The 24,433-nt window shown below is 40.8% G+C and overlaps 1 protein-coding gene across 1 annotated transcript in view; it reads right to left on the reverse strand.

Moving 5' to 3' along the window:
* ZBTB10 (zinc finger and BTB domain containing 10) overlaps nt 1-23,293 on the reverse strand; it is a 39,825-nt gene extending 16,532 nt beyond the window's left edge. Inside the window, exons 1-2 of the mRNA XM_017521859.2 lie at nt 21,721-23,293; nt 8,974-9,850 (exon numbers count right to left, since the gene is read on the reverse strand). Coding sequence (XP_017377348.1) covers nt 8,974-9,850; nt 21,721-22,692 — 1,849 coding nt within the window. The 5' untranslated portion in view covers nt 22,693-23,293. The remainder of the gene's footprint in view (nt 1-8,973; nt 9,851-21,720) is intronic.
* Between the last annotated feature and the right edge of the window lie 1,140 nt (nt 23,294-24,433).

Raw genomic sequence — 24,433 nt, forward strand, 5'->3', positions numbered from 1 at the left:
AAAAGAAAAAATGCAATTATTCAATTTTGCTAGATTTCTCAATGTTTTTCAAAAAGTCATTCTGAAATGCAGTCTGTTCAAAGGACATTTCTTACAATTCTGCCAAGTGGGTTTTCAAATACAGGTTTCTCTTTATGCAAAATTATATAGAGTGAATTGTTGAAAGCTTTCCTCAGCCAGTTCTTAACAGGCATTTCCTATCTCCTACCCTACCCCGTAAGTATATTAGAACTTGTGATTTCTAATTCTACATGAACAAGTATAGACCTCCTCAGCCAAAATCTTACAAAATAAATAGCAAGTATATTTGTCTTGTGTCTCTTGAAAGGCATCAACTACTTAGTTCTTTATATCAAAAACAAATCTCAAAACAGGTGAGTTCTCCCAAGTTGACAACCTTCTGACAATAGTGTGCTTAACATCCAGGAAGCAATGTATTATGTCACTGCTTATCTTATTCAGAACCAGCCAAACCACCTAGCAAATCATTATAAGAGATGTTGATGTGAATAGAATAGAAGCCAGACCATCAACCATTTACTCCCAAAGTGCTGGAATTACAGGTGTGAGCCACCACACCTGACCCAGGATTTCTTCTATTTTTAAAAATGTCTTTTCTCAATAAACAGGTAATAGCAACCCCTATAACAGACACAAATTTTACACAGTCAGCAGTAAGATCTTTCAATTTTTTATCAGTAAGGAAAAGGGCTAAGGAAGGTTAAATAACAAGCTAGTGGCAGAGGTCTGGACTGTTTAGTAACCATATTACATTGCTTCCTGATAATTTATTGCAAGCGCCAAGCCTCAGGGCCTGGCACATAAGCAGGCAATCAAAAACTACAATTTGCAATACCGGGAACATGAGTGCAGAAGTATATTCACATGTACTTTGCTACTGATACTTGATATGCTCTTTTGGTGAAATGAACAAAAATAAACATTAATGCCACTCTGTTAAACCAGCATCCATTTTATTATATTCCTTTTACCTAACACTACGTCATCTCCTTCCCTCACTGAAGTAAAAAAAAAAAAGAAAAGAAATACCAACTCCAAAACCTTAAGGATACCAAAGTACCAGCTATCACTGCTCTTTACAGTTACACTTTTTGTCTACTTTAAAGCAATCTCTTCGTTAGAATTCACATTTATAAACTTCTCTAATTAACCATGTATTGCAATTTTAGTTAATATCTTCATGAGAGGTATTATTCATGAAAGGACAGTTACGGTGGCTCATGCCTGTGATCCCAGTACTCTGGGAGGTAGCCAAGGTAGGAGGATCCCTTGAGCCCATTTGAGTTCAAGGCTGCAGCGAGCTATGATCACGTCACTGCACTCCCTTCATGGGTGAAAGAGCAAGACCCTGTCTCCTTTAAAAAAAAAAAAATGAAAATATTACCATAGATTTTAAAAAAATCTGATTAACAAGCAGTTGAAAAAGAATGAGATGGGATTAAAGACTGGTCTAAATCTCAGTCTCTACCTCCAAAAAAATGTGCTGGTGACCAATGACATTAGTAAACGAAAATATTGAGCAAAGTACAAGACAAAGTATCATTAAAGTAAAACTAATCTTGGTGCCTTGGTCATGACAGGCATCTCTTGGACGACAGTGGGCTAGCAACCCTTCCAAATCATGTGGGAAGTGATTAGTACAGCACCTGGTGTGAATGCTAAATTAAACAAGATTGAGTGGGAAAGGTTTCCCTGGCCATTTGCTTGTGGTCCCCAATATTCCGACCATTAGGCAAGTGCAGACTAATCCAGATTTTTTTAGAACACAAATACTCTTGAAAAGATATGAGAAAAGACACTGGGAAAGAAGTTTAAAAGAAACAGCTAAACTAGTTGTATAAAAACTCAGTTCTATACAACTTTCATTTTCATATAAATACTTATTAGCACAAGTTTCTCTTATGGTGACAGTTTCACAACTAAAAGCAAATGTGTCCGTTCCCACCCCACTCCATAAACAGGTAGAGATTTTTTCTCTTTAGTTTTCTCCTTTCAGTGGAGAGTAAATTCAGTTGCAAACATATTATATAAACCACTATTTACATTTCCTGTAGTGGTCTTTTTAAACTCAAAATAGCTTCCCTTTCACTCCCAAACTCATTCACAAGTGACTGCCCCATCTTACTTGGACTAGGCTCAACTGTTTTTTCCTTGCACTATTCAAATGTCCTGTTATTTCTCCCTAATAGGTCCCCCCAAGTACACACCCAACTCCAATCCATGAAAAATGCTTAAACTTTAATCTTAAATGCAATATAAGCAGATCAAATCTCTAGATATAAACCACTCATTGCTTCAGAGTCTGTAAAACAAGTCACAATTTATTACAATATAAAAGTAGTCATACCTATAGACAAGGTCGCAGGAAATTGGAGATGTCCCCACAACACGTCCCTCTCCATTCTTGTACCGACTTACTCTAATTTCTTTGCCACCTTGCATGTCAATGAACGCTCTTCTTCCCCTCCTAACAAACTTCTATTTAACAAAGGATCCAACTCACACTGCCTTCTCTATGAAGCTTTCTCCAATTCTTCTGTGCAGTTAGGACTGTCCCATTGCACACTGTTCATGCTTCTTAAATAATTTGATTTTAACATTTATCACATGGCACTGGGTATGTTTCTACCCCACAGTCACCTATTGTGAACAAGTTCCACATAAGGGACTCCTCAATCTTAACATTTTGTGGTCTACTGCTAAATTTCTTTAGATTTTAAATAAAAACATTTCTAGATTTCCTACTATATGTGGAAAGCTATTTTGGAGCTCCCAGAAAGTTATAACACTTCTGAAGAGTAAAGCTTTAAATGAAAATTTATACTACCTGGTCTCCCTATTATATTAAGGCTGTATCAGAAATCAAAAATTCAGTTTAAGCAATTTTGGAGTTCCCAGAAGTTATATCTGAAGAGTAAAGTTTTCAATGAAAATTTATACTATCTGGTCACCCTATCATATTAAGGCTACATCAGAAACCAAAATTCAGTTTTATAAAAAACTTTCAGGGACTCACATTTATATGATTGAGACAACTTAACACCTTCAGCAGGAAGTCACAAAAATGCATAAGGCTTCCTCAGCTCTGCGCTTTACTCTGACCACTTAAGAGTTTGGCTTACAGGTAATAATCACCAGTGTGGTCACTTCTTGGGTCAAGAATGGTACAGGGAAGGAAAACAACACTAAGCAGAGCAAAAGAGGAAAAAATGGCAGACTACCATTTCCACTACCATATGGTTGCCTACTATCACCTTTTAAAATTAAACACTGAAGACTCTTACGCATTAGTATACCATATAGCTCGTTAACTCTTATTTATTCTTAAAAATAAGCATCAGGGCTGAATATGGTGGCTCTTGCCTGCAACTCCAGCACTTTGGGAGGCTAAGCCCAGAGGAGAGTTGAGCCCAGGAGTGGAGACCAGCAACATAATGAGATCCTGTCTCCATTTTAAAAATTAAAAAAAAAATTAGCCAAGCATGGTAGCCCATGCCTGTAGGTGTGCCCAGGTAGTCAGGAGGTGGGGGCAAGAGGATTGGATCACTTGAGCCAGGAGTTTGAGGCCACAGAGGGCTATGATCACTGCACTCCAGCATGGTGTGTGACAGAGGGAGACCTTTCTCTTAAAAACATAAAATAAAAATAAATAAGCATCTGGCCTTCAACACCTCTCCCTAATTATTAGAAACCCCAAAATTACTAATGAAAAATGATCTTAAATTCTGACTTGTAGCTCATTCTTCAGTGTACTCCATACCAAAGGATGCCTGAAAGGTTTAGCAAAACATCTGGAATCTCCTAAGAGAATAAAAACTAATTCAGGTCCATAAATCTGCTATGTTGAGACCCTTGGGGTAAGACAGAGAATGCAGAATTTTTCAGATTTTATAGCTATGACTTTAACATCCCATATGGGGTCTGGAGTAGCACCCTATAACGAAAACATGAATATTTCCACAAAACATGAATACTTGCCGGGCGCAGTGGCTCACACCTGTAATCCCAGCACTTTTGGAGTCCAAGGTGGGTGAATTACCTGAGGACAGGAGTTCGAGACCAGCCTGACCAATATGGAGAAACCCTGCCTCTACTAAAAACACAAAAGTAGCCAGGTGTGGTGGTGCATGTCTGTAATCCCAGCTACTCAGGAGCCGGAAGCAGGAAAATTACCTGAACCTGGGAGGCGGAGGTTGTTGCAACAAGAGCAAAACTCCGTCTCACAAAAACAAGAACAAAAAAAAAAAAAAAAAATGAATATTCACATTTAAGGAGTAGAAAAATATAAATAGCTGATTTGTCGCCAAAACGATTAAGAAAAAGCTTTTGAGTCTTCAGAACTCACAATTATTATAAGGTTGAAATTTTACTTCTTTTCCATTAGGGTGGCTGTTTGGGATACACTCAAGGCTAGTGAAGTCGCAGAACTGAATCTAAAGCCCAAGTCTCTTTAGTGGCTCAAGCCTGTAATCCCAGCAGTTTCGGAGGCTAAGCTAGAGGATCCCTTGAGCCTGAGACCAGCCTCCTGGGCAACAAAGTGAGACTTCATCCTTACTAAAAATAAAAATGAATTAGCCAGGCATGGTGGCGCATGCCTACAGCACCAAGTTCTGTGGGGCTCATTAGGGGAGAGTGAGGTGGGAGGATCACTTGAGCCCAGGAGGTTGAGGTTTCCATAAGCCATGATCATGATCATGCCCCTGCACTCCAGCCTGGGTGACAGAGCAAGACTGTCACACACACACACACTCGTAAAATAATATGAATGTTAAATAAATTATACACAAAACACAGAGGAACAGAATTTCTGGTTAGCAGATAACTAATTATAGAGTTTACTGTAATTTAATAATCCATTATTTCAAATATATGCCCTTATTGGGATTTCTTAAGTCTCTCTAGTTTGAATATTCTTTTCTGGAAATAGTATTCTAAGCATCAAATCATATGCTTTTTTTTTTTTTTAACCAAAAAAGCAATTACACAAATAAAAAATGCAAAGTTTCAACATGACTTCAACTCTACTCGTAAGAATATAATCCTACAAATGCTGCAAAACTATTTTCCCATCAATAGTCTAGGTGAGAGAAACTTCCAGGTTATTTAAAAGATATCTAAATTCTATCTTTTGATCAACGAAAATTACCTTACATTTGAATACTCATATGGCATTAAGGGAAAAAAAAAAATCACTGACACAGAACTACATCAGATTTTGGCAAAGATTAAAAAATAAAATAATCGACTTCGGCATTTACTAGAAAATCCCTGAAGAAACTGTCCATTATATTACTTGGTGTCAACTACATAAAACCAAACTCCACTGGAGAAATCACTTTTCAGAAGTCAGTCCCAGGAAGTTTGTCATCCTGTAGAACTGGTGTATTTTTCTCTTTTGAGTAAGGCTGTTTTAGTATCTTAGAGCCAATTAAAAGCTTAATTGGCTAGGCGCGGTGGCTCACGCCTGTAATCCTAGCACTTTGGGAGGCCAAGACAGATGGATCATCTGAGGTCAGTAGTTCAAGACCAGTCTGGCCATCATGGTGAAACCCTACCTTCAAAAAAAAAAAAAAAAGCTTAATTAGGGCAACCACGTTTATATCCATGATGAGCACTCTTTGCCAATTTTACTTTATTTTGCCAATTTATTTCTGTCATTTCAAAATACAATATGTATGCATGCAACACAGAATGAGAGTAGAGTAAAATTATTTATAATAGGTAGAAGTTGCTAGTATGACTAGCATAAACTTAAAAATCTAGGCTCAGAAAACCAGGTTCCATGAGCCCACAGAATAAAGTAGTTTTAAAAAATGAGATTAACACCTGACTTATGCTAATTAAATCGGACATAACATGGGTGAATATACATTGTAAAACAAATTTAGGCAGTAGTTATCTGTATTTCTACAATTCCATTTCTAATCTCAGGTCATCTACCTTATTTGGCTAAAATTTAGTGTTTCCTCGTTGCAAATTAGCAAGACAAGGATTTTGAGATTTTTGCATTATCAGAGCAATTCATTCATGACATCACTTCTACCCTTATTTGATTACCCAGATTTTAGTTTTTGCTGTCAGTTTTAATTATTATTCCCAGTTTTAATTATTATAACCCCAGCATGTCATGTGAGTATTCTATTAGGACAGAAGTTTCTAACTTTTGTGAGTTACCTTGAGTCTACCTTCAAGTATTCTCTTATATCAGTAATAATCTGAAGTGGATCCCAGTAGTGACTCAAACAACAAATGTTAATTTCAAGTTTAAAAAAAAATCTGAATAAAAACCCTGCAGCTATGGGTATACTTTCTTTTCTCAATTTTTAAAAGGCACCCCAACAAAAGCTTCAACATCATACCAGAAGACAGTGTTATTAGGGCTATATCTTACAAACTGTGGACTGAAGACCTGCGGGAAGTCACAGTTGCAACAACAGACCCACAAATCCACACGTACCAAGCATTGCAGGTTGAACAATTCACTAAGACTTTTCAGTTGTTTGTTATAGAATTTTAAATGTATTTAAAGGCATTATTTAAGGGAAAATTTTGTTGTCTCAATAAATGGAAATTAAAGCATAATGATGAAGGGGATCATAAAAATATTTTAAAGCTAAAAGAAACTAATTTTTTAAAATGACAGGACTCTACTATTTTAGTGGTTAATTAATTGCAAGGCTTTAATAATGCAGGATAATCCTAAATATGAAACCTGCCTCTTTCTACTTTTATTAGCTGAATGACCTTGGGAAGGCCTTAAGATTGGTAAACACAGGCCCACTGTGTTCTGTATTGGTCAGATCTTCCCTGGAAAGTGAAGAGTGAATTCTGTGTATTCATCACAAGGTGGGCGGAAGAGCACCTAACCTGCAAAAACAGGACTCTGGGGGAATTCTTGAACTGTGCCACTGCACTCCAGCCTGGGCAACAGATGAGACTCCGTTTTAAAAAAAAAAAATTACTAGAGTAAATAACGTTGGCACAACTGACAAGTCATATAGAAAAAAAATTATTCCATCCATCCCTCATTCCCTCTATAAAAGTAAGCATATTAGACCACCACCAATTAATTTATGATAGACCTAGTCCATTGACAGAACCATGGCTAGGAGATATTTGATAAACACTGCTAGCGATGTTATTTTTGAAAGTATGCATTGTGGTTCATCATTAATGCTTTTCTTTAAATCACTCCAATTATATGTATTAGTTTTTTAAATGGGGTTACTACTGATTAGTTGCCACCGGACAACTGCTACACCCAAAAGATCTTATTTCTTCAAGGAAAATTGTGTGCGTGTGCTCACATGCTTGAGTGTATATTCAAAAACACTACAGGGGAGGGTCGGGCTGGTGGCTCATGCCAGTAATCCCAACTACTTAGGAGACTGAGGTAGGAGTATTGCTTGAATCCGGGAGGCGGAGGTTGCAGTGAGCCAAAATTGTGCCATTGCACTCCATCCTGGGCAACAAGAGAAAAACTGTCTCAAAAAAAACAATTCAGGGTTCCCACCATACTGTTAAATAGGAACAATCCATGCAGCGGAAAGACAATGTATCTCTAATGAGAAATCTGTCAAGGTCTTCTACATTATTAAGACAAAACAAAGTGCTAAGGAGTCTATCTACCCTTAATACTTTAAATTGTCTCAGGGATTTTATTATTAAAACTTGATATGAAGTACAAGAAATATCAGCAAATAGTATCCATTATATACACCTGACGATTTTCACACAGTAAAAATTTCAAAAAAAAAAATCCATCCACTGAAAACTAACCCAAATCTAAAAAGCCAGAGGAACATTTCACATGATTACTACGACATTTTGCCCTCTGGCAACTAAAAATAGTGATTCTTTTCACAGAAAATACTCCATCCTCAGATGATCATGATCATATAAATCAGACACTGAACCGTTTTAGCGTTTCAAGCATTAAATAATTTTTGACAGTGGTGGACAAGCCTCAGGTATGTATAGGAAACCTCAAACCCACTGAGTGTGCATCTTCAAATAAAGATACGCACAACCAGATTAAAGACTTAACAATGGTCTTCTTTTATAAAATCCCCACCAACAATGTGATTCTCTAAGATTCCTATATAACTTTTGGAGGGAAATATATTGAAGAGACAAGCCTCAGAGGCTTTGCAATGAATGCAAAGATGAATGAAAATCAGGTGACAGTGGGCAAACAAAATATTCCAGCTTCTATGGTGAGAACAGAACAGTAGCTCTAGGCCAGGTGTGGTGGCTCACATCTGTAATCCCATCACTTTGGGAGCTGAGGTGGGCAGCGCACCTGAGGTCAGAAGTTCGTGACCAACCTAGCCAACATGGTGAAACCCTATCTTTATTAAAAATACAAATATTAGCTGGGTGTAGTAGCATGTCCCGGCTACTTGGGAGGTTAAGGCAGGAGAATCACTTGATCACAGAAAGTGGAGGCTGTAGTGAGACTCTATCCTGTGTGACAGAGACTCTGACTCAAAAAAAAGAACAGTTAGCCCTAAACAAATTAGAATACCATAATCTCATAAATGGCAAAATTATTTTAAACACTTAAATGTTCCAACAGCCAAAAATAAATAAATAAATAAGGTCTCTGAAATGTGATTATATATTGCAACTAAACAGTCTATCTTTTCACACTGGGTATAAAAGTGAGTACGGAGGCTAAAGATGAAGAAAAGTCAAAGACCTGTACATTTAGCAGAGTCCACATTCCTTAACAATATATTAAATGCCTGGCTATTAACACATCTTCTGATAAACCCACATACATATGCACTGAAAAAAGACAACGAAAATATATCAAATATCCATTTGAATGATGGCCCCTCTTGTATTATAAACAAATTTAGTATTACTTTAAAATAATTCAACTAAAAATGTACTTCAAGATTATCCAACTAGAATTAGGGTGAACACAGAACCATCCTTTATATTTACCTGGCTCTTCCTTGATGAGTAGTGTATTTTCTTCTGGATAGGCAACAGGTGGCTGCATCACTGAGCAATCTTCTAAATTTGTTTCATTATTAGGTGGAATATTATAAATAAATCTTTTTGTTGTTTGGTTTTTCCTCCTCGTTTTGCCAGTCTCTTGAATTCCCTGGGAGCCCATATTATTCCAAATAAACACTTTTGTTTGACCTTCAGATTCATTTTCAGCCATTTCAGGAGATCCATCCTGGACCCAACTACTGTCATTCATTTGGTAGTTTTCTATTTGGCCCTCGTCGACATTACAAGCATCATTTTCAATCTTTACATTACTTGCCAAATTGGTAAGATTCCGTGTTGCCCAAAAACTGGCAATTTTTTGATCCCGTGATGAAGACAGGCCATCTCTATTAACTGGTTTTCTATTATTATAGTCCACAACTACAGACTCTGGAGCTTCTGATTTAATGCTTATATTTAAGGCATCTTTAATGAAATTTCGGCAAGTTTGAACAACTTCACTCATTTGAAGATAGCTGGCCACTGTCATAACTTCAATGGCATTTTGGCTTGTGAGCACCAGGTTACCAGAATACAAGAAGTCCAAGATGACTGAAAAACCTTGAACTGCAGCAATATCTAAATGGGTAGTATTGTTTTGCTTAGGTTTTTCTTTGTCTGAAGCGCAATATAAAGTCTTAAAGAAACGGCTGCCTGCAACCAGGATGTTCTTATGAGCTTTGAAGATTTTTCCGCTTACCACAATGCTAACATCACAAAGAATATCTTGCTTTCTCTGTTCATCTAGTTGTCGCAGAAGTTGATAGCAGTAAGAGTTTTCATGTGGCCTACTATTAAAGTCACAGTAACCCTCCTCTGATTCCTGTAATTGAATAAAAAAAAATTAATATTAAACTTCCAAACCAAGGAAAACAAATGTCAAGTTTTCAAAAAGCAATAAACAAATATACTAACTAGTAAGTAATCAAGAAATGGAGTGTACAGTGGTTGTGCAACCCATTGCTATTATATATATATAAAAATAAAAAATCAGCGGGACACAGTGGCTCACGCCTGTCATCCCAGCACTTTGGGAGGCCAAGGTGAGTGGATCACGAGGTCAAGAGATTGAGACCATCGTGGCCAACATGGGGAAACCCCATCTCAACTAAAAATACAAAAATTAGCTGGGCCTGGTGGTGTGTGCCTGTAGTCCCAGCTACTCAGGAGGCTGAGGCAGGAGAATCCCTTGAACCCAGGAGGCAAAGGTTGCAGTGAGCCAAGATCGTGCCACTGCACTCCAGCCTGGTGACAGATAAACTCTCGTCTCAAAAAAAAACAAAAAAACAAAAAAAAAACCCACATCTGAATATCAGCAGGATTTCATTTTAAAAATAATATCCTATGTTTCAAATATAAGCTAAGAACATGAATTGAGAATTTCTTAAAATTAAAAAAGAGCAATTATTTTCTTAAGGAAAGAAAATTTCATTTATAGGAATTAAATGAGTTTGCTTTATCTCTAATAGGAAAGCAGCAGTCTCCCCTGATTGAACTTAAAATATCTGACTTATATTTTATGCTGGGCATATCACCCTATCTACCATTAATAAAAAGGTAAATTTTAAGTCTTGGAAAACATTAAAATCAAACAGTTTAGGTCAGTGAAGTTAATTAAATCTAACTACAGATAAAGGTAAGACACTAAGGAGAAAATTTGCTTCAACTATAGAAATATCTAGTTACATGATTTCCTATCTACTTTCAAAACGACTTCCCTCTTTAGGGTCATAAATACTGCAAGCTGTAAGGTAAATTAAAATTCTTATATTGACAATTCTTAATGTTTAGAAATTCTGTTTATCATACCAGTATTCATTATAGTTCTACTTGGCATCATAATTAAGATTGTGTGATATAATCCTAAGAATAAGAGTATGATCTAGAATTCAGAATGCTGTCTGTACCAGCTATTAACTGTGTGTCCTTGGAAAGTCACTATCCCTGACACTTTTCCTTAAACTATAAATCAGTATTACAAATATTGGTTATAATTTTATGACTTTCCTCATACAGTGGCTAGGTGGGTAAGCTCCCTCAAGGCAGAGCTGACTATCCCTCCAGCACCTTGATTAGTGCCTGGCACACTTTGCTAAACAACTGAAGTAATCATCTCTTTCCCAAGAGAAAAACTACTTAGACCATTTCTAGTAGAAAAGATAACTGAAAATACTGACCTTATTCAAGTGTCAATTCTTTGATACAAAATATTAAGTTAAACATAGGCCATTTCTATGAAATGATACACACATACATGATTTATGATTTTATAAGCATGGAGAAAAACATGGGGAGATTCATACTAGAGTGTTAACAGGCTCAAAGGACTGACATGCTAAGAAAAAGTGGTGTAAAAGTGGTGTAGAGATGACAGGACTGCAAAAGAAGTCTCCCAAACAATATCTAAAACACAGTATCTCTTAACAGTCACACAAATGTGACAATACAATCATGTGCATGGCTAAATCATGAAATGTTAGCTTTACTTGCATCCATGTCACAGGAGGCCACACACACTCTTATCTCAATTCTCAGAAACTAACCCAGTCCATCTAAAATCTTAAGTGCTGCTTCCCAGTATGAGAAGTCAATTGAAAGAACCAAAATATTAATATTCCAGGACACGGCCAAGCATGATGGCTCATGTCTGCAATCCCAGCACTTTGGGAGGCTGAGGTGGGTGGATCACTTTGAGGTCAAGAATTCAAGACCAGCCTGGCCAACATGGTGAAATCCCATCTCTAACAAAAACACAAAAATTAGCTGGGCGGTAGTGGTTCATGCCTGCAATCCCAACTACTCCAGAGCCTGAGGCTGGAGAATCACTTGAGCCTGGGAGGCTGAGGCTGCAGTGAGCTGAGATCACACACTGCACTCCAGGCTGGGTGAGACCGTGTCTCAAAAAAAAAAAAAAAAAAAAATTAAGATTCCAGGAAAGGCTTCAACTATTTCACTGTGAAAATGGAATAGTGTGGAAAATCGAAAAGTAAAAATCTCCTCATTCGACTGATGCTTGGCAGCCTCCCGTTCCCCTTCTAGTGCCAAATGCATAACACCCTTATGCTAAAAATCTCTCACCCATGCTCCCCCTACCATATCATAATGTTCCATGCTCTAAATTAGGTATATTCTCCTACCAAAACACCCAATTCTGCAAAAACTTAAGTCGCAGATCAAGTAATCAAAACAAATCCATTCATGAGTAACACCCTTATTTTTGTTTTTTGGGTAACGACAAAGTAAGGTAATAATGAGACTTATTCAATCTAAGCTCTTGTTTTGTTTTGTTTTGAGATGGAGTTTTGCTCTTGTTGCCCAGGCTGGAGTGCAGTGGCACAATCTTGGCTCACTACAACCTCTGCCTCCCAGGTTCAAGCGATTCTCCTGCCTCAGCCTCCTGAGTAGCTGGGATTACAGGCATACACCATCATGCCCAGCTAATCTTGTATTTTAAGTAAAGATCGAACTCCTCACCTCAAGTGATCCACCCGCCTTGGCCTCCCAAAGTGCTGGGATTACAGGCATGAGCCACTGCTTCCGGCCAAGCTCTTGCATTAAACTAGTATGTTGTATTGGATTGTTGCAAATATTTGGTTAAAAGAAAAAAAAGTGATGTTGTGAAATCTTAAATCATTTAGCAAAGGGGAATGAAACTATTTAGGACTTGTGTGAAAATGAAAGGAAAAATACTAAAAACACCTATAACAATTACTTGGACAGTGTAACTTTCTACAAAAGAATCATTCTGTTTACTTGGTTTCCCTTTTGAGACTGAGTAGATTTTATTAATTTGCCTATGCTCGATACAGAAATTCCTAATGAAGAGGAAGACTCTTGCTCTGGTGCAGACCCAACAGTAAGCTTTGTTACACATGCTGTACCTGAACCCAAGTTCATTTGTTTCAATGTTCTATCTAATAGATATTGCAGTAAAAGAATATTGTACGAAAATCTGAAAGACGCAAAAATTTCCAACAATGACTCTCTGGCAGCATGTATCCACGAAGTATTTGTGGAAGCATGTACAAGTCAAGGACCGCCTAAAGTTCATATACCAAGCAGCTGAAAACACTTTAGGAGGTGGCTATGCCTACTGCAGCAGTCATCTTAGGCTACGATCATTGCGTCCTGAATTTTCTGTCTTTATCATACCAAATGTCCTAATTTTTAACTAAGACAAAAGCCTATCCAAATTATCTGATTCTACTTGGACACAAACTACAAATTAAACACTATTTGACCAATTATTTTTTTTTCTGATTACTATGGTACAAGAACATTAATGTTCCTTGCTTTTATAGCCAACAACAGCAATTTCTTTTTCACCACTGATTAAAGCACTACTCCATGTTTGCAGCAGCTATTAAATATGCCCTTCAAAAAAACTCAAATAAATACGCCCTTTGAAAAAATGAATCATTTCAAAGAGTATGTGTACTCTCCAAGGAGATTATTATTAGAATATTTGGGTAAAAGAGCTAAATAAGCACAAAACACTAAAATAAACTGCCAGTATTATTTGCTGAACTCAACAAATTAATAAATTCTTAGCGCTCGACACAAAATCTTACAGTAGGTTCCTAATAACTCCTCTTTGCCTCTTTGGTTCCTTTAACTGTCTATGTCCACTTTTAGTATACCAACAACATCAGATATCACTATTAAGTTATATTTTAAAAAATTACTATTTCCACAACTGGTCTTTTCTAATGTAGTGACCTTTTCTAACCTCTCCAAAAAAGGCAAACACAATTAGCTCAGACATTAGTCTAAACTGGCTAAACAAGGAGATTTTAAAGAAACAGACATTCAGAGCTAAATATGAAATCTTGAATTTTTTTATTTGAAGATGCCCTTTTAAGTAAAACTTGTCTAGATGAGACCTCAATATCAAATCTTCCATAGAAAACACAGATAAGAGTCCATTAGTTAAAATCCTTATAACCTATTATCTAGATGTTTATTATTTCCAGGCAAAGCCTACAAAATAGTAAATATTTTACTCAAAGAAAGACACTCGAAAAGTCCTAACTTTACTCATTTATTTAATAAGCATCAAATGAATGCCTACTTTGGCCAGGGTCTATACTGGGAACCAAAGTGCTTTAAGTTGCTAACTTGAAGTTACTGCTGGTGGGCAAGATTCTTAAGGGATTATAAGAGCAGAAAGCAGGTGTATCTAATCCAGTGTTCTGGTTGTTTTTTTTTTTTTTTTTTTTTGAAAGCGTACTTTTCAGAAGAAACAAGCCATGAGTAGAGCTTAAGGATCCAAGCATTTAAAAAAAAACTATAGCATCCTCAGAAGTTCATATTTGGAAAAGAACTTAAATGTGATTTTTTAAAAAGTCCTATGGAAAGCAAATATGCCCTTAGGCACATTTCAGAGATAAATGTCCACCCATTTTGACCAGGTTATAAAAGAGGGCCATGTTAATTCAGCACTTTGGAAGGTGAGAGGATGGCTGGTAGCCAGGAGTTCAAGACTAGCCTGGTCAACACGAGACTATCTCTTAAAAAAAAAAAAAGATGTGAACTGCCTTCCCCCTTCCAAATATTAGAACCATTGCCATAGACACCTCACCTCAGAAGCAGTGATGTATTTGAAATAACAAACAGAAGAGATGACTATGGCAGCAAGGTGGAGACTTATTATCAGGGCATGAAGGCTGCAAATACTGTGACCAGCTGGAAAGCTACTACTTTGAGACAGTGTCACTCTGTCAACCAAGCTGGCGTGCAGTGGTTCGACTGTGGCTCATTGTAGCCTTGACCTCCTGGATTCAAGGGATCCGCCTCCTGTCTCAGTCTCCCAAGTAGCTGGGACTACAAGGTATGTGCCACCATGCCCAGCTATTTATTTTTTAAATTTTTTGTAGAGATGGAGTCTCCCTGTGTTGCCCAGGCTGCTCTCGAACTCCTGGGCTCAAGCAATCCTCCTGCTTCGGCTCGAAAATGCTAGCAATACAGGTGTGAGCCACATACCCTCTGGAAACCTACTATTAACAGGGCAACATACATGCAAGAAAAGAAGACTTTAATTAAGGAAGATAGATGTCAATGAGGTGTGAAGCAGAGCCTAGAAAAATAGTCTAAAAAATCATCAGAACTTGCATGTAAAACAGATGTAATTAAGGAGTGGAGGGAGAGCATCATAGGGTCATCAGCATTCTTTATAATGCCACCAACTTATAGAGAATACAAGATCATCACCCAGTCTCCTACACTTTCATGGGTGTAGGAGAGGCTAACTTCAGTTTCAAGTAATATGTCAAACAGCACACCTGTAGTCAATCCATTAATATAGGAAAATGCTATTCAGTTAAAAAACAAGCAATTAGTATTTACTCCCCTACTCAATTACAGCCCTTTTCCAATAATTTAATTAGTAGAAAAGACATTTCCAACACAAACATTAAACTAAAAGCATTAAAAACATCAAAATCTTTATTCCTTTGCAACAACCCACTGGAATATACTAAAAGAACAAAAACAGTAATTTCTACTTCCAAATACAAATTTTAGAACAAATTCATTTTACAGAAGGAAGACAAGGCCATAGTAAATGTGGTGTCAAACAAATACATGCTAGTGGCAATGACAAATTATAATACTTGGTAGAGAAAAAGACAAGAAGGTCTCTTTTGCAGCTTTCTGATCACCTCTGATATCTGAGTGACAGCATCCTCTCTGGTCGCTTAAGTACTATCCTCAGAAATTCAAATCCTTTAAGTGTTACAGAGCAGATAGATAATGGTTATTCGGGTTATTATAACATCCTGCCAACCAGTTCTCTCCTCAAACTCTAAACCCACATACACACTACCTCTAAACAGCAGCATATACGCATTTGGTCATAATTCTCTCCTGCTTAAAATTTGTATTATTGCCCCCCTTATTTTTATTTTTATTTTTTAAAGATGGGGTTTCACCATGATGACCAGGCTGGTCTTGAACTCCTGACCTCAGGTGATCCACCCACCTTGGCCTCCCAAAGTGCTATGATTATAGGTGTGAACCACCACGCCCAGTCTATTGCCCATTTGTTAAGAGAATAAAATTTAATGTTTTTAGCGTGACAGGAGATCCTTCATGACCTCAAGCCTATCTATTCAAACTTAATTTTTCATCAGGTACAGGGACCAAACTGCCTTCTCTAAGGTATATTCTCCACTTCCCTCAGGCTGTTTTTTCCCCCAGGGGCAGAGTCTCACTGGTCGCCCAGCCTGGAGGGCAGTGGAGCACCTCCCAGGTTCAAGCGATTCTCCTGCCTCAACCTCCAGAGTAGCTGGGATTACAGGTGTGGGCCAAGACACCCAGCCAATTTTTGTATTTTTAGTAGACAGAATTTCACCATGTTGTTCAGGCTGGTCTCAAACTCGGGTGATCCACCTGCCTCGGCCTACCAAAGTGCTGGGATTACAGGTGTGAATCTAATTGCATTGACTAAATGCCTTCCCCACCCTGGTCACATCTATTCATTTAATGCAATTAAAATTCAAGAGTCTGTTGTGCAAGTTTCTTCCAACCTCTGCACGCAGAACTGATTGTTCCCTTCCTTAATCTTCAGATAGGGCATGGTGGCTCACACCTATAACCCCAGCACTTTGGGAGGCCAACCAAGGCAGGTGAATTACTAGGTCAGGAGATCAAGACCATCCTGGCCAACAAGGTGAAACCCCATCTCTACTAAAAATACAAAAATTAGCCAGGTGTGGTGGTATGCACCTGTAGTCCTAGCTACTCAGGAGGCTGAGGCAGGAGAATCGCTTGAATCCGGGAGGTGGAGGTTCCAGTGAGCTGAGACAGCGCCACTGGACTCCAGCCTAGGCAACAGAGGGAGACTCTGTCTCAAAAAGGAAAAAAAAAAAAATCTTCAATGTACCCTGATTATATTGCCACCCTGAAACCTGCATCTTTTTTTTTTTTTTTTTTTTTTTTTTGAGACGGAGTTTCGCTCTTGTTACCCAGGCTGGAGTGCAATGGCGCGATCTCGGCTCACCACAGCCTCTGCCTCCTGGGTTCAGGCAATTCTCCTGCCTCAGACTCCTGAGTAGCTGGGATTACAGGCACGCGCTACCATGCCCAGCTAATTTTTTGTAGTTTTAGTAGAGACGGGGTTTCACCATGTTGACCAGGATGGTCTTGATCTCTTGACCTCGTGATCCACCTGCCTTGGCCTCCCAAAGTGCTGGGATTACAGGCTTGAGCCACCGCGCCCGGCCGAAACCTGCATCTTTTTTCAGTCATGTCTGTCTCTCTTTACTAAACTAAAAGTTCCTTGAGGGCAGAAATCTTATTTATGGATTTTTCTCTCTAGTGTCTTGCATCAACCTAATACAGGTAAATTTAAGATGGAGAAGAAAGCTAATCCTAGGTACACAATAAGATGTACTCAGACACTGCTACCAAAAGTTTGAAAAGCACAAGGGATATGAACCGTTGCTGAATAAAACACAAATAAGTAATGTAAAATATATAAATAATAATGGAATTGAATGGGCTACAGGCTTAACTCTAACTTAATTGATTTCTCCTCAGTGAAAGGGCGTTCAGATTTTCCTTCTCAGGTGTTAAAAATCAACTTACCAACCAACCAACCAATCAACCTTCAGGCCTTATTTCTGCCAAAAACAAATTAGGCTGGTAGATCTGCCTTTCATTCTTTGTTTCCTCAGCTACTGACATCAATATATTCCAACTGGAAATTTCAATCAGATCACTGGTCTGAATATTATTTAATTTCTGTAAAGGTTAACTAAATTTACAACTATAATAAATTTCGGTGCATGTTTCTCCTGGAAAGAGTTTTCAGGATGTGTGATTTACGCTATGAAAATTTCACAACTGGGTAGAAAGTGATCTAAACCAAGAACAAGTGGTAATCACTGTTATTAAGGTAATTTTAAAGTTCTCTGGGCCAAATGGTCAGATACTGAATGAGCTAATCATTGAACTGACTCTGACGATATAGTCAATTGTTACTCAAAATAAAACTATTAATTTTCCCTCATATCTTTATAATACAGGGATACCTCTGAATTAGAAGGCTCAAAACAGACTCAGAAAACCTGTATTAAAAGACTCTTCCACGAAAACTCCATAATAACCAAGGTCCAATTAACAGAAGAATTAAACTTTTCAGTAACTACCAAGGGATTAACAAAAGGGACTTTTCTTAAAGAAAAGTAAACTTTCACAACATACAGTCATGCATCACTTAACGACAGGGATATGATCTGAGACATCCATCAACTGTCACTGTGCAAATGTCATACTGTACACAAACCTAGATGGTATAACCTACTACACATGTAGGTTATATGGTCGGGACTATTGCTCCCAGACTGCAAACCTGTACACTCTGTTACTGTAATGAACACTTCAGGCAATTCTAACACAATAGTATGTCTATCTAATCTATCTAAACATGAAAAAAGTGAAGTAAAAATATGGTACACCTTACAGGGCACTCAGCATGAACGGAGCTGCATGACTGGAAGCTGCTCTGGGTGAGTCAGTGAGTGGTGAATGAAAGGTTTGAGACATTACTGTACACTGCCGTAGACTTTATGAGCACTGTACACTTAAGTTACACTAAATTTTAAAAAACAAAGTGTGCTACAACTTTACAATATCACTAGGTGATAGCAATTTTTCAGCTCCACTATAATCTTATGGGACAACTATCATATATGCACTCCACCCTCATTATGCAGTACATGGCTGTGTTAAGATGTGGCCAAATTCCTCTCAGAAATGGGACTCTCTAAGAGAGAAATAATAGGGAAAACAGTTTAGTACTCCTAGCCTCAAACTGATTTCTTGCCTAAGAATTCTAGAACTCTCATTTTTATGTTTTTAAGACACATTCAAGAGTGTCTTTGTGAAGCTGAGAAAAAGTGCATGTACGAGAAATAGGCTCAGAATGTTCAAAGAAACTGATGGCCACAAAGTCTCTGACGGTATAAAATACTGATTGGTGATCAAAATAAATAATAATGGCCAGGTTCCATGGTTCACCCGTGTAATCCCAGCACTTTAGGAGGTCAAGGTGGCAGAGTCGCTTGAGCCCAGAAGCTTGAGACCAGCCTGGGCAACACAGAGAGACACCCCCCCCCAACAAAAAAAATTTTTTTAAATAGCCAGGCATGGTGGCACACACCTGTAATTCTAGCTACTCGGAAAGATGCCTGAGCCCAGGAGACTGCAGTGAGCCTTGATCACTGCACTCCAGCCTGGGCAACAGTCACTGTCTCAAAACAAAACAAAACGGTAATCATGATAACAAATAATGGCACTAAGTGGTTATTTGCTGGCACATATACTTTGCATACATAAGGCAACTAGAAGTTAACTAATTTGCTTTCCCAAAAAGTGGAGATTTAAGAGCAAAGTCCCCTGACCTTAAGCCCAAGTAGGTGCTTACGTTACATGTTATGTTATACTGCCTCCTACAGGTAATTGGAGGCTGCAGAAGAACGAAAAAAATGATTGTATTATGCCCAAAGGAATAAAACAGATCTGGAACCTGTCACTCATGTTAAAGACAAAGAGATACATATAGGTGGTACCTGGGGTTGATAACAAGATATCCCCTCAAGATTAGTTATAATGAAACTAAGAAATGATTAGGATCAATTCAAAGTGAAAACACCCAAAATCCAATCAAGGTGACCAACATAAAATCTCAGGACTCATAGGACTTAACAAAACTGTAGTCCTCAGTATATGCATATTGTATAGAACGTCCCAAATAAAGGAGATGGCCTGCAGATTGCACTGACGGAGGAATTTAAAGGAGTGAAGAGAAAAAGAGTCATACTTCAGGTCAAGTTTAGAAAGGTTTTTCCTAGGAATTCCAAGATGCAGATATATGCCCAGAGGAGAATACATCCAAGCTGAGGCTACGTCGTTATCCAACTAATCCCCTTTCTTCGGATTTCAGGTTCACTTAAGGAGCTAATTATAATTTGCATTCCCATTCAGGTCTGCCTACAGGGAGAGACTACACTGACAAGGAGTGACTGGTCCACAGTAGATTCTTAAATTTTCTTACATTCATTCCATTTAAAATTTTCTAAGTAACCAATCTAGCCCTATTTGGAAAATTAAACTTTCATTTTCACAATTCCCTCAAATCTCCATCATCTTGCTACATAACTTCAGAAATGTTACTTAACCCTTTAAGGCTTTAGATTCTTCCTTTGTAAAATGGGAACAAAAATACTTTGCAAAATAAATGTGTTTGACACGGAACTGTTCTATCTCATTCTGTTGCCCAAGCTCACAAAGCTAGTAATTGCAGAAAGCTGGGATCTGAACCCAGACTTACTTCAACTCCATTCTTTTTCCATTACGACATTCTCTAGTCTCAGTTCTGTCACCCCAGACTCTCTGAAGACTTAGGACAATTTACTTAACCTTTCTGGGCCTTACATATTTAAGTGACTTTCCTTCTAGGGCTTAGGCAACTAAAATGTGTGCAAAACAACAACAACCCTACTACTTAGTCCACAAGGACGCGGGGGGCGGGGGGAAATCACCCTGTGCTTTAAAGTTAAAGCCCTAACTTCTGAGAAACCGGGGTGCTGTGTCTGAGGTTATTGGTGTGCCTAATTAACTCCAGAGTAAGCGTGCTGAACGGCAGAATCATTCCAATCAACAGACTACCATCCGAGAGCTAACTTTATAAGATCAACGACTGGCTGGCTACCAATACAAAAGAATGAATTCCATCCACCACCACAGGTTGCCCTAAAGTCAAAAAGGGAGAACTGATCAACATCTGTAAATAGTAAGGCTTACTATCTTTAGACTGGAAATGTTAAAACAAGGACTAAGAACTAAAGTACAGCTTACTTGCTTTGTAAGCACTTTCATGGTGTTTGGTAAATAAACTCCATACTAATCTAAATCCACGGCTTGATACAAATAACTTCACACTAAACATTTCTAATGCTAAACTGCATTTAAAAAACTTTCTGAAAAGGAACAGTATAAAAAAATCTCAGCAAAGAAATCTGAGTAAAAGAAAACAAGCAAAAACTACAATGATTTACCAAAACCAGGCTTTGGAAAGAAAGTTCAATAGAGGTTAATTTAGTAAAATTAAATTATTCACAAGAGCAAGGCGGTCCAAATAGCACTCTCTACATTTACATACAGCTCTCGTATTTCACATTATCTTGACCCCACACTCTCATAAAGAATTTTTTCGGCTGGACATTTTCCTGAAAGGGGTAGCCTTAAAAGTAAAGGAAAGCTATTTAATCCACTCTTCAAAGAGTTGCCCCTTCGACCAGCACACTAAACGTCTATAAGCATACGGCAGCTTCTTTAAAATCGCAGCTAATAAAATTTGTTACCGCAAGTCAGGCTTTTAGGTTAAAACCTTCAACCTCACTTTCTTTTTGATTCAATCTGATAAGCAAAGAAATCTGAGTCATAAAAAAGGAATATCCAGCGCTACGGTAAGACAATTGTCATTCCATCCCCTCCCCCCACAACACACAACTTTTCAAAACTCGTTCCCAGGTTTTCTAAGCCCCCACGCGTAAGCTCCCCGCACCTCTCAACTGGAACGAAGTCTTCACCCAGGAAAATGGTTTTGAGATTCTTTTTTTGGGGGAGAGAGGGAATGATAAATCGTTCCCTACTAAGATCTTAACAAAGTAGGAGCAGGATGTACTGTACCTGGGCGTTGGCGTGGAGTTTGTGCTCGTTAGAGACGTGGTGCCTCAGGAGAAGGGTTTTCTTGTAGTTGCGGGTCCCTCGCGAAAGCTCATCATGCCCCACTTGGGGAAGGTCTACGCTTCCCCCATCCGCAGGGGTCTTTTGGCACCAGCCGCAAGACATAAGGCCAGTATCCCTGGAATAGCGCAGCCACGGAAAGTCCTTGAGCCAGGAGGCCTGGAAGGAGGACTGAAGCTTCTGCATTAGAGACTTGGGCCGCGCGAGCGGGAAGTGCTGGACAGTCTCTCCTTCGCCAGCTCCCACACCGCTGCCCTCCACTTCGTCCCCGCCATCGCCGCCCGACCGCCTGCTGCTACTGCAGCTGCCGCCTTCCGCCCCGCTGCCGTCGCCCAGGCTCGCCCCCTCCTCCTCGTCCTCGGTGCTGTCGCTCAGGGACGCGCCGTCCTGCATCAACTCCTTCCTCTCCAGCGCGTCCAGCTCCAGATCTACAGTCGCCGGCCCTCGCCCATTGAAATGCCTCAGGGGCCACGCCGAGGTCTCGGGGCGACCGCGGCTACTGCCATTGTTGCCGAGACCCCCGCCGCCGCCGCCTCCTCGGAAGGCCAGAGTCCGACGGTTCCTTTCCGCTAGCAGGGGGCCCCCAGCGCCACCGCCGCCCAGCGAGGTGGGGCCGCCCGCGTCTTGGGGGAGCAACTCCTTGGCTTCCTCGGCGACGCCGGCGGCCGCCCCAGCGGAGGCCTCCAGGTCTTGGGGCTCCAGGCCCTCCAATTCCACTTCCTCGTCGGCCCCCCGCCCATTAGGCTGCTGAAGCGCGGGCGGCGCTGGCGGCGGGGGCTGTCTCGGCTGGGGCTGCGGAGGCCAAGCTGAGGCCTCCCCGCCAGCGTTATTGTTCGTGGAGCCGCCGCCGCTCGCGGTGACCAACCCGCCTCCTCGGAACGCCAGCGTCCTGCGGTTCATTTCACTGAACGACATGGCGCGCGCCGCCGCCGCCGCCGCCCGGTGCCCCGGCTCGCGCACGGCCTCGGGCCGCGTCCCGCGCGCTCCCCGCGGCTCCCCCTCCGTCTCGCCCCCGCCCCCGGCGTTCCGGTCTCGCGGGGCTCGGCCTCGCCCTCCCGCCCGGCAGCCCGGCTCGCGCTCGCTCCCGGGGCTGCTGCACGCGTCCGCTACCTCTGCCGGGCCGCCGCCTCCGGCCGCTCTCTCGTCCTCCACCCCCGCCCCGCCGCGCTACGGGCAGCGTCCCGCGCGGAGAAGGGGGCGGGCGGCGGAGAGGTGAGGAGCTAACCGGGAGCGCGCGAGGCCTTCGAAGTTGAGCGGCGGAGTGCGGGGAGACCGTCCGCTGCCCCCTCTTTAAAGCCGCGCGCACACCGACCCTCCACACAGATATCCTTCCTCCGCGCGCCGAGGAGTCCCGACGCCGCCGCCGGCTTCGCAGGCGCTGAGGGCGAGAGGCACGCTAAGCTGCTCGGCTCCGCCACATAACGAAGCGACAATAAAGCCGGCGGAGCGTTTCCGTCCGACCAGGCCCTGGCGGAGGTCGAATGGCAAATGAACAACGGACCGTGCGCCCACAATGCACCGGGGTAGCAGTAACCGCTGGAGGGGGAAAGGGTGGGGGCCGGGCTGGGGGAGGGGGGCTGGGCTTGGGGCTGGGCAGGGGTGGGGTGGGGGCGCCAGGGGACCGGGAAAGGGGTTGGGCCGCGCCTCCGGCCTGGGGGCGGGGGTGCGGCCGCAGGAAAGGAAGTCGGCCGAGGGGCGGGGGACAAAAGGCCGGGCGGCGGGCTGGGGGTCTCAGGGAGGTGGCGGGCGTGTGCGGCCAGGGCCGGGCTACGCGGAGGACAAACAGCTGGCGAGTGTCAGGGTTTGGCCGCCTCCCCGCTGCCCACACGCACCTACCCGCGCCCGGGACGCGCATTTCCTTCTCTCGCCACGAGTTCACCTGGGACTTTGCAAATAACTGTGCGGTGGGAGCGGCGCTCCAGCCTTGTCATTTGCTGAGGGTGGGTGTCGGTGCCCAAGGAAGTGAACTTATTTTGTTCCTTCACAAAGACTGGACCAGGCGTTGCCTTACACGCGAGGAGGTTACGACCACGGACACCACCTCCTCTGATGCATTGTGCGAGGCAGCACCTCGGGCCCATGGCAATAATCATTTCACAGAAAATGCACCGCCCCGAGTGTCTTATTGCTGTGATGAAATGGAAATTTAAATAAAAGGTCGAACACGTGCGTTCACTGGGAAGTATTGACATGGGTGTTACATCACCAGCAGCCAATCAGATAACTCCAGTCATGTTTATACTTCTACAACCACCTTGTGAGTATTACAGTATGTCATAACGTTATAAATATTAGGCAGGGTTTTCCCCAGGAGCGGGGAGTAGTCTGCTTCTACGGACGCTGTGAGCCGCTCCGAAGGTTGTGTGTTTAAAGACAACAGTTCGTTTTTAAGATTTTTTTCGAACTGTTTACATTGCATGGAATTCAGATTGATTCCAACAGAATGAACTGGAAATGAAATCCCACAAATATAATCATAGTAGAGTTTTTTCCAATTTAGGGCCCTTATACTCCTTGAAAAAAATTTTAATATGCTAAATTTAGCAAATACTGAAGTGTTTAGACTCATCTGCTGACTTGAGAATTTAAGCCTGTTTCGGGTTAAAAAAAGATGCTTTCAAGTTATGGAAAGTTATGGAGGGACCTTTTACTGTTA

The sequence above is a fragment of the Cebus imitator genome, unplaced genomic scaffold (genome assembly GCF_001604975.1).
Source record: "Cebus imitator isolate Cc_AM_T3 unplaced genomic scaffold, Cebus_imitator-1.0 Scaffold22, whole genome shotgun sequence".
Classification (NCBI taxonomy): Eukaryota; Metazoa; Chordata; class Mammalia; order Primates; family Cebidae; genus Cebus; species Cebus imitator.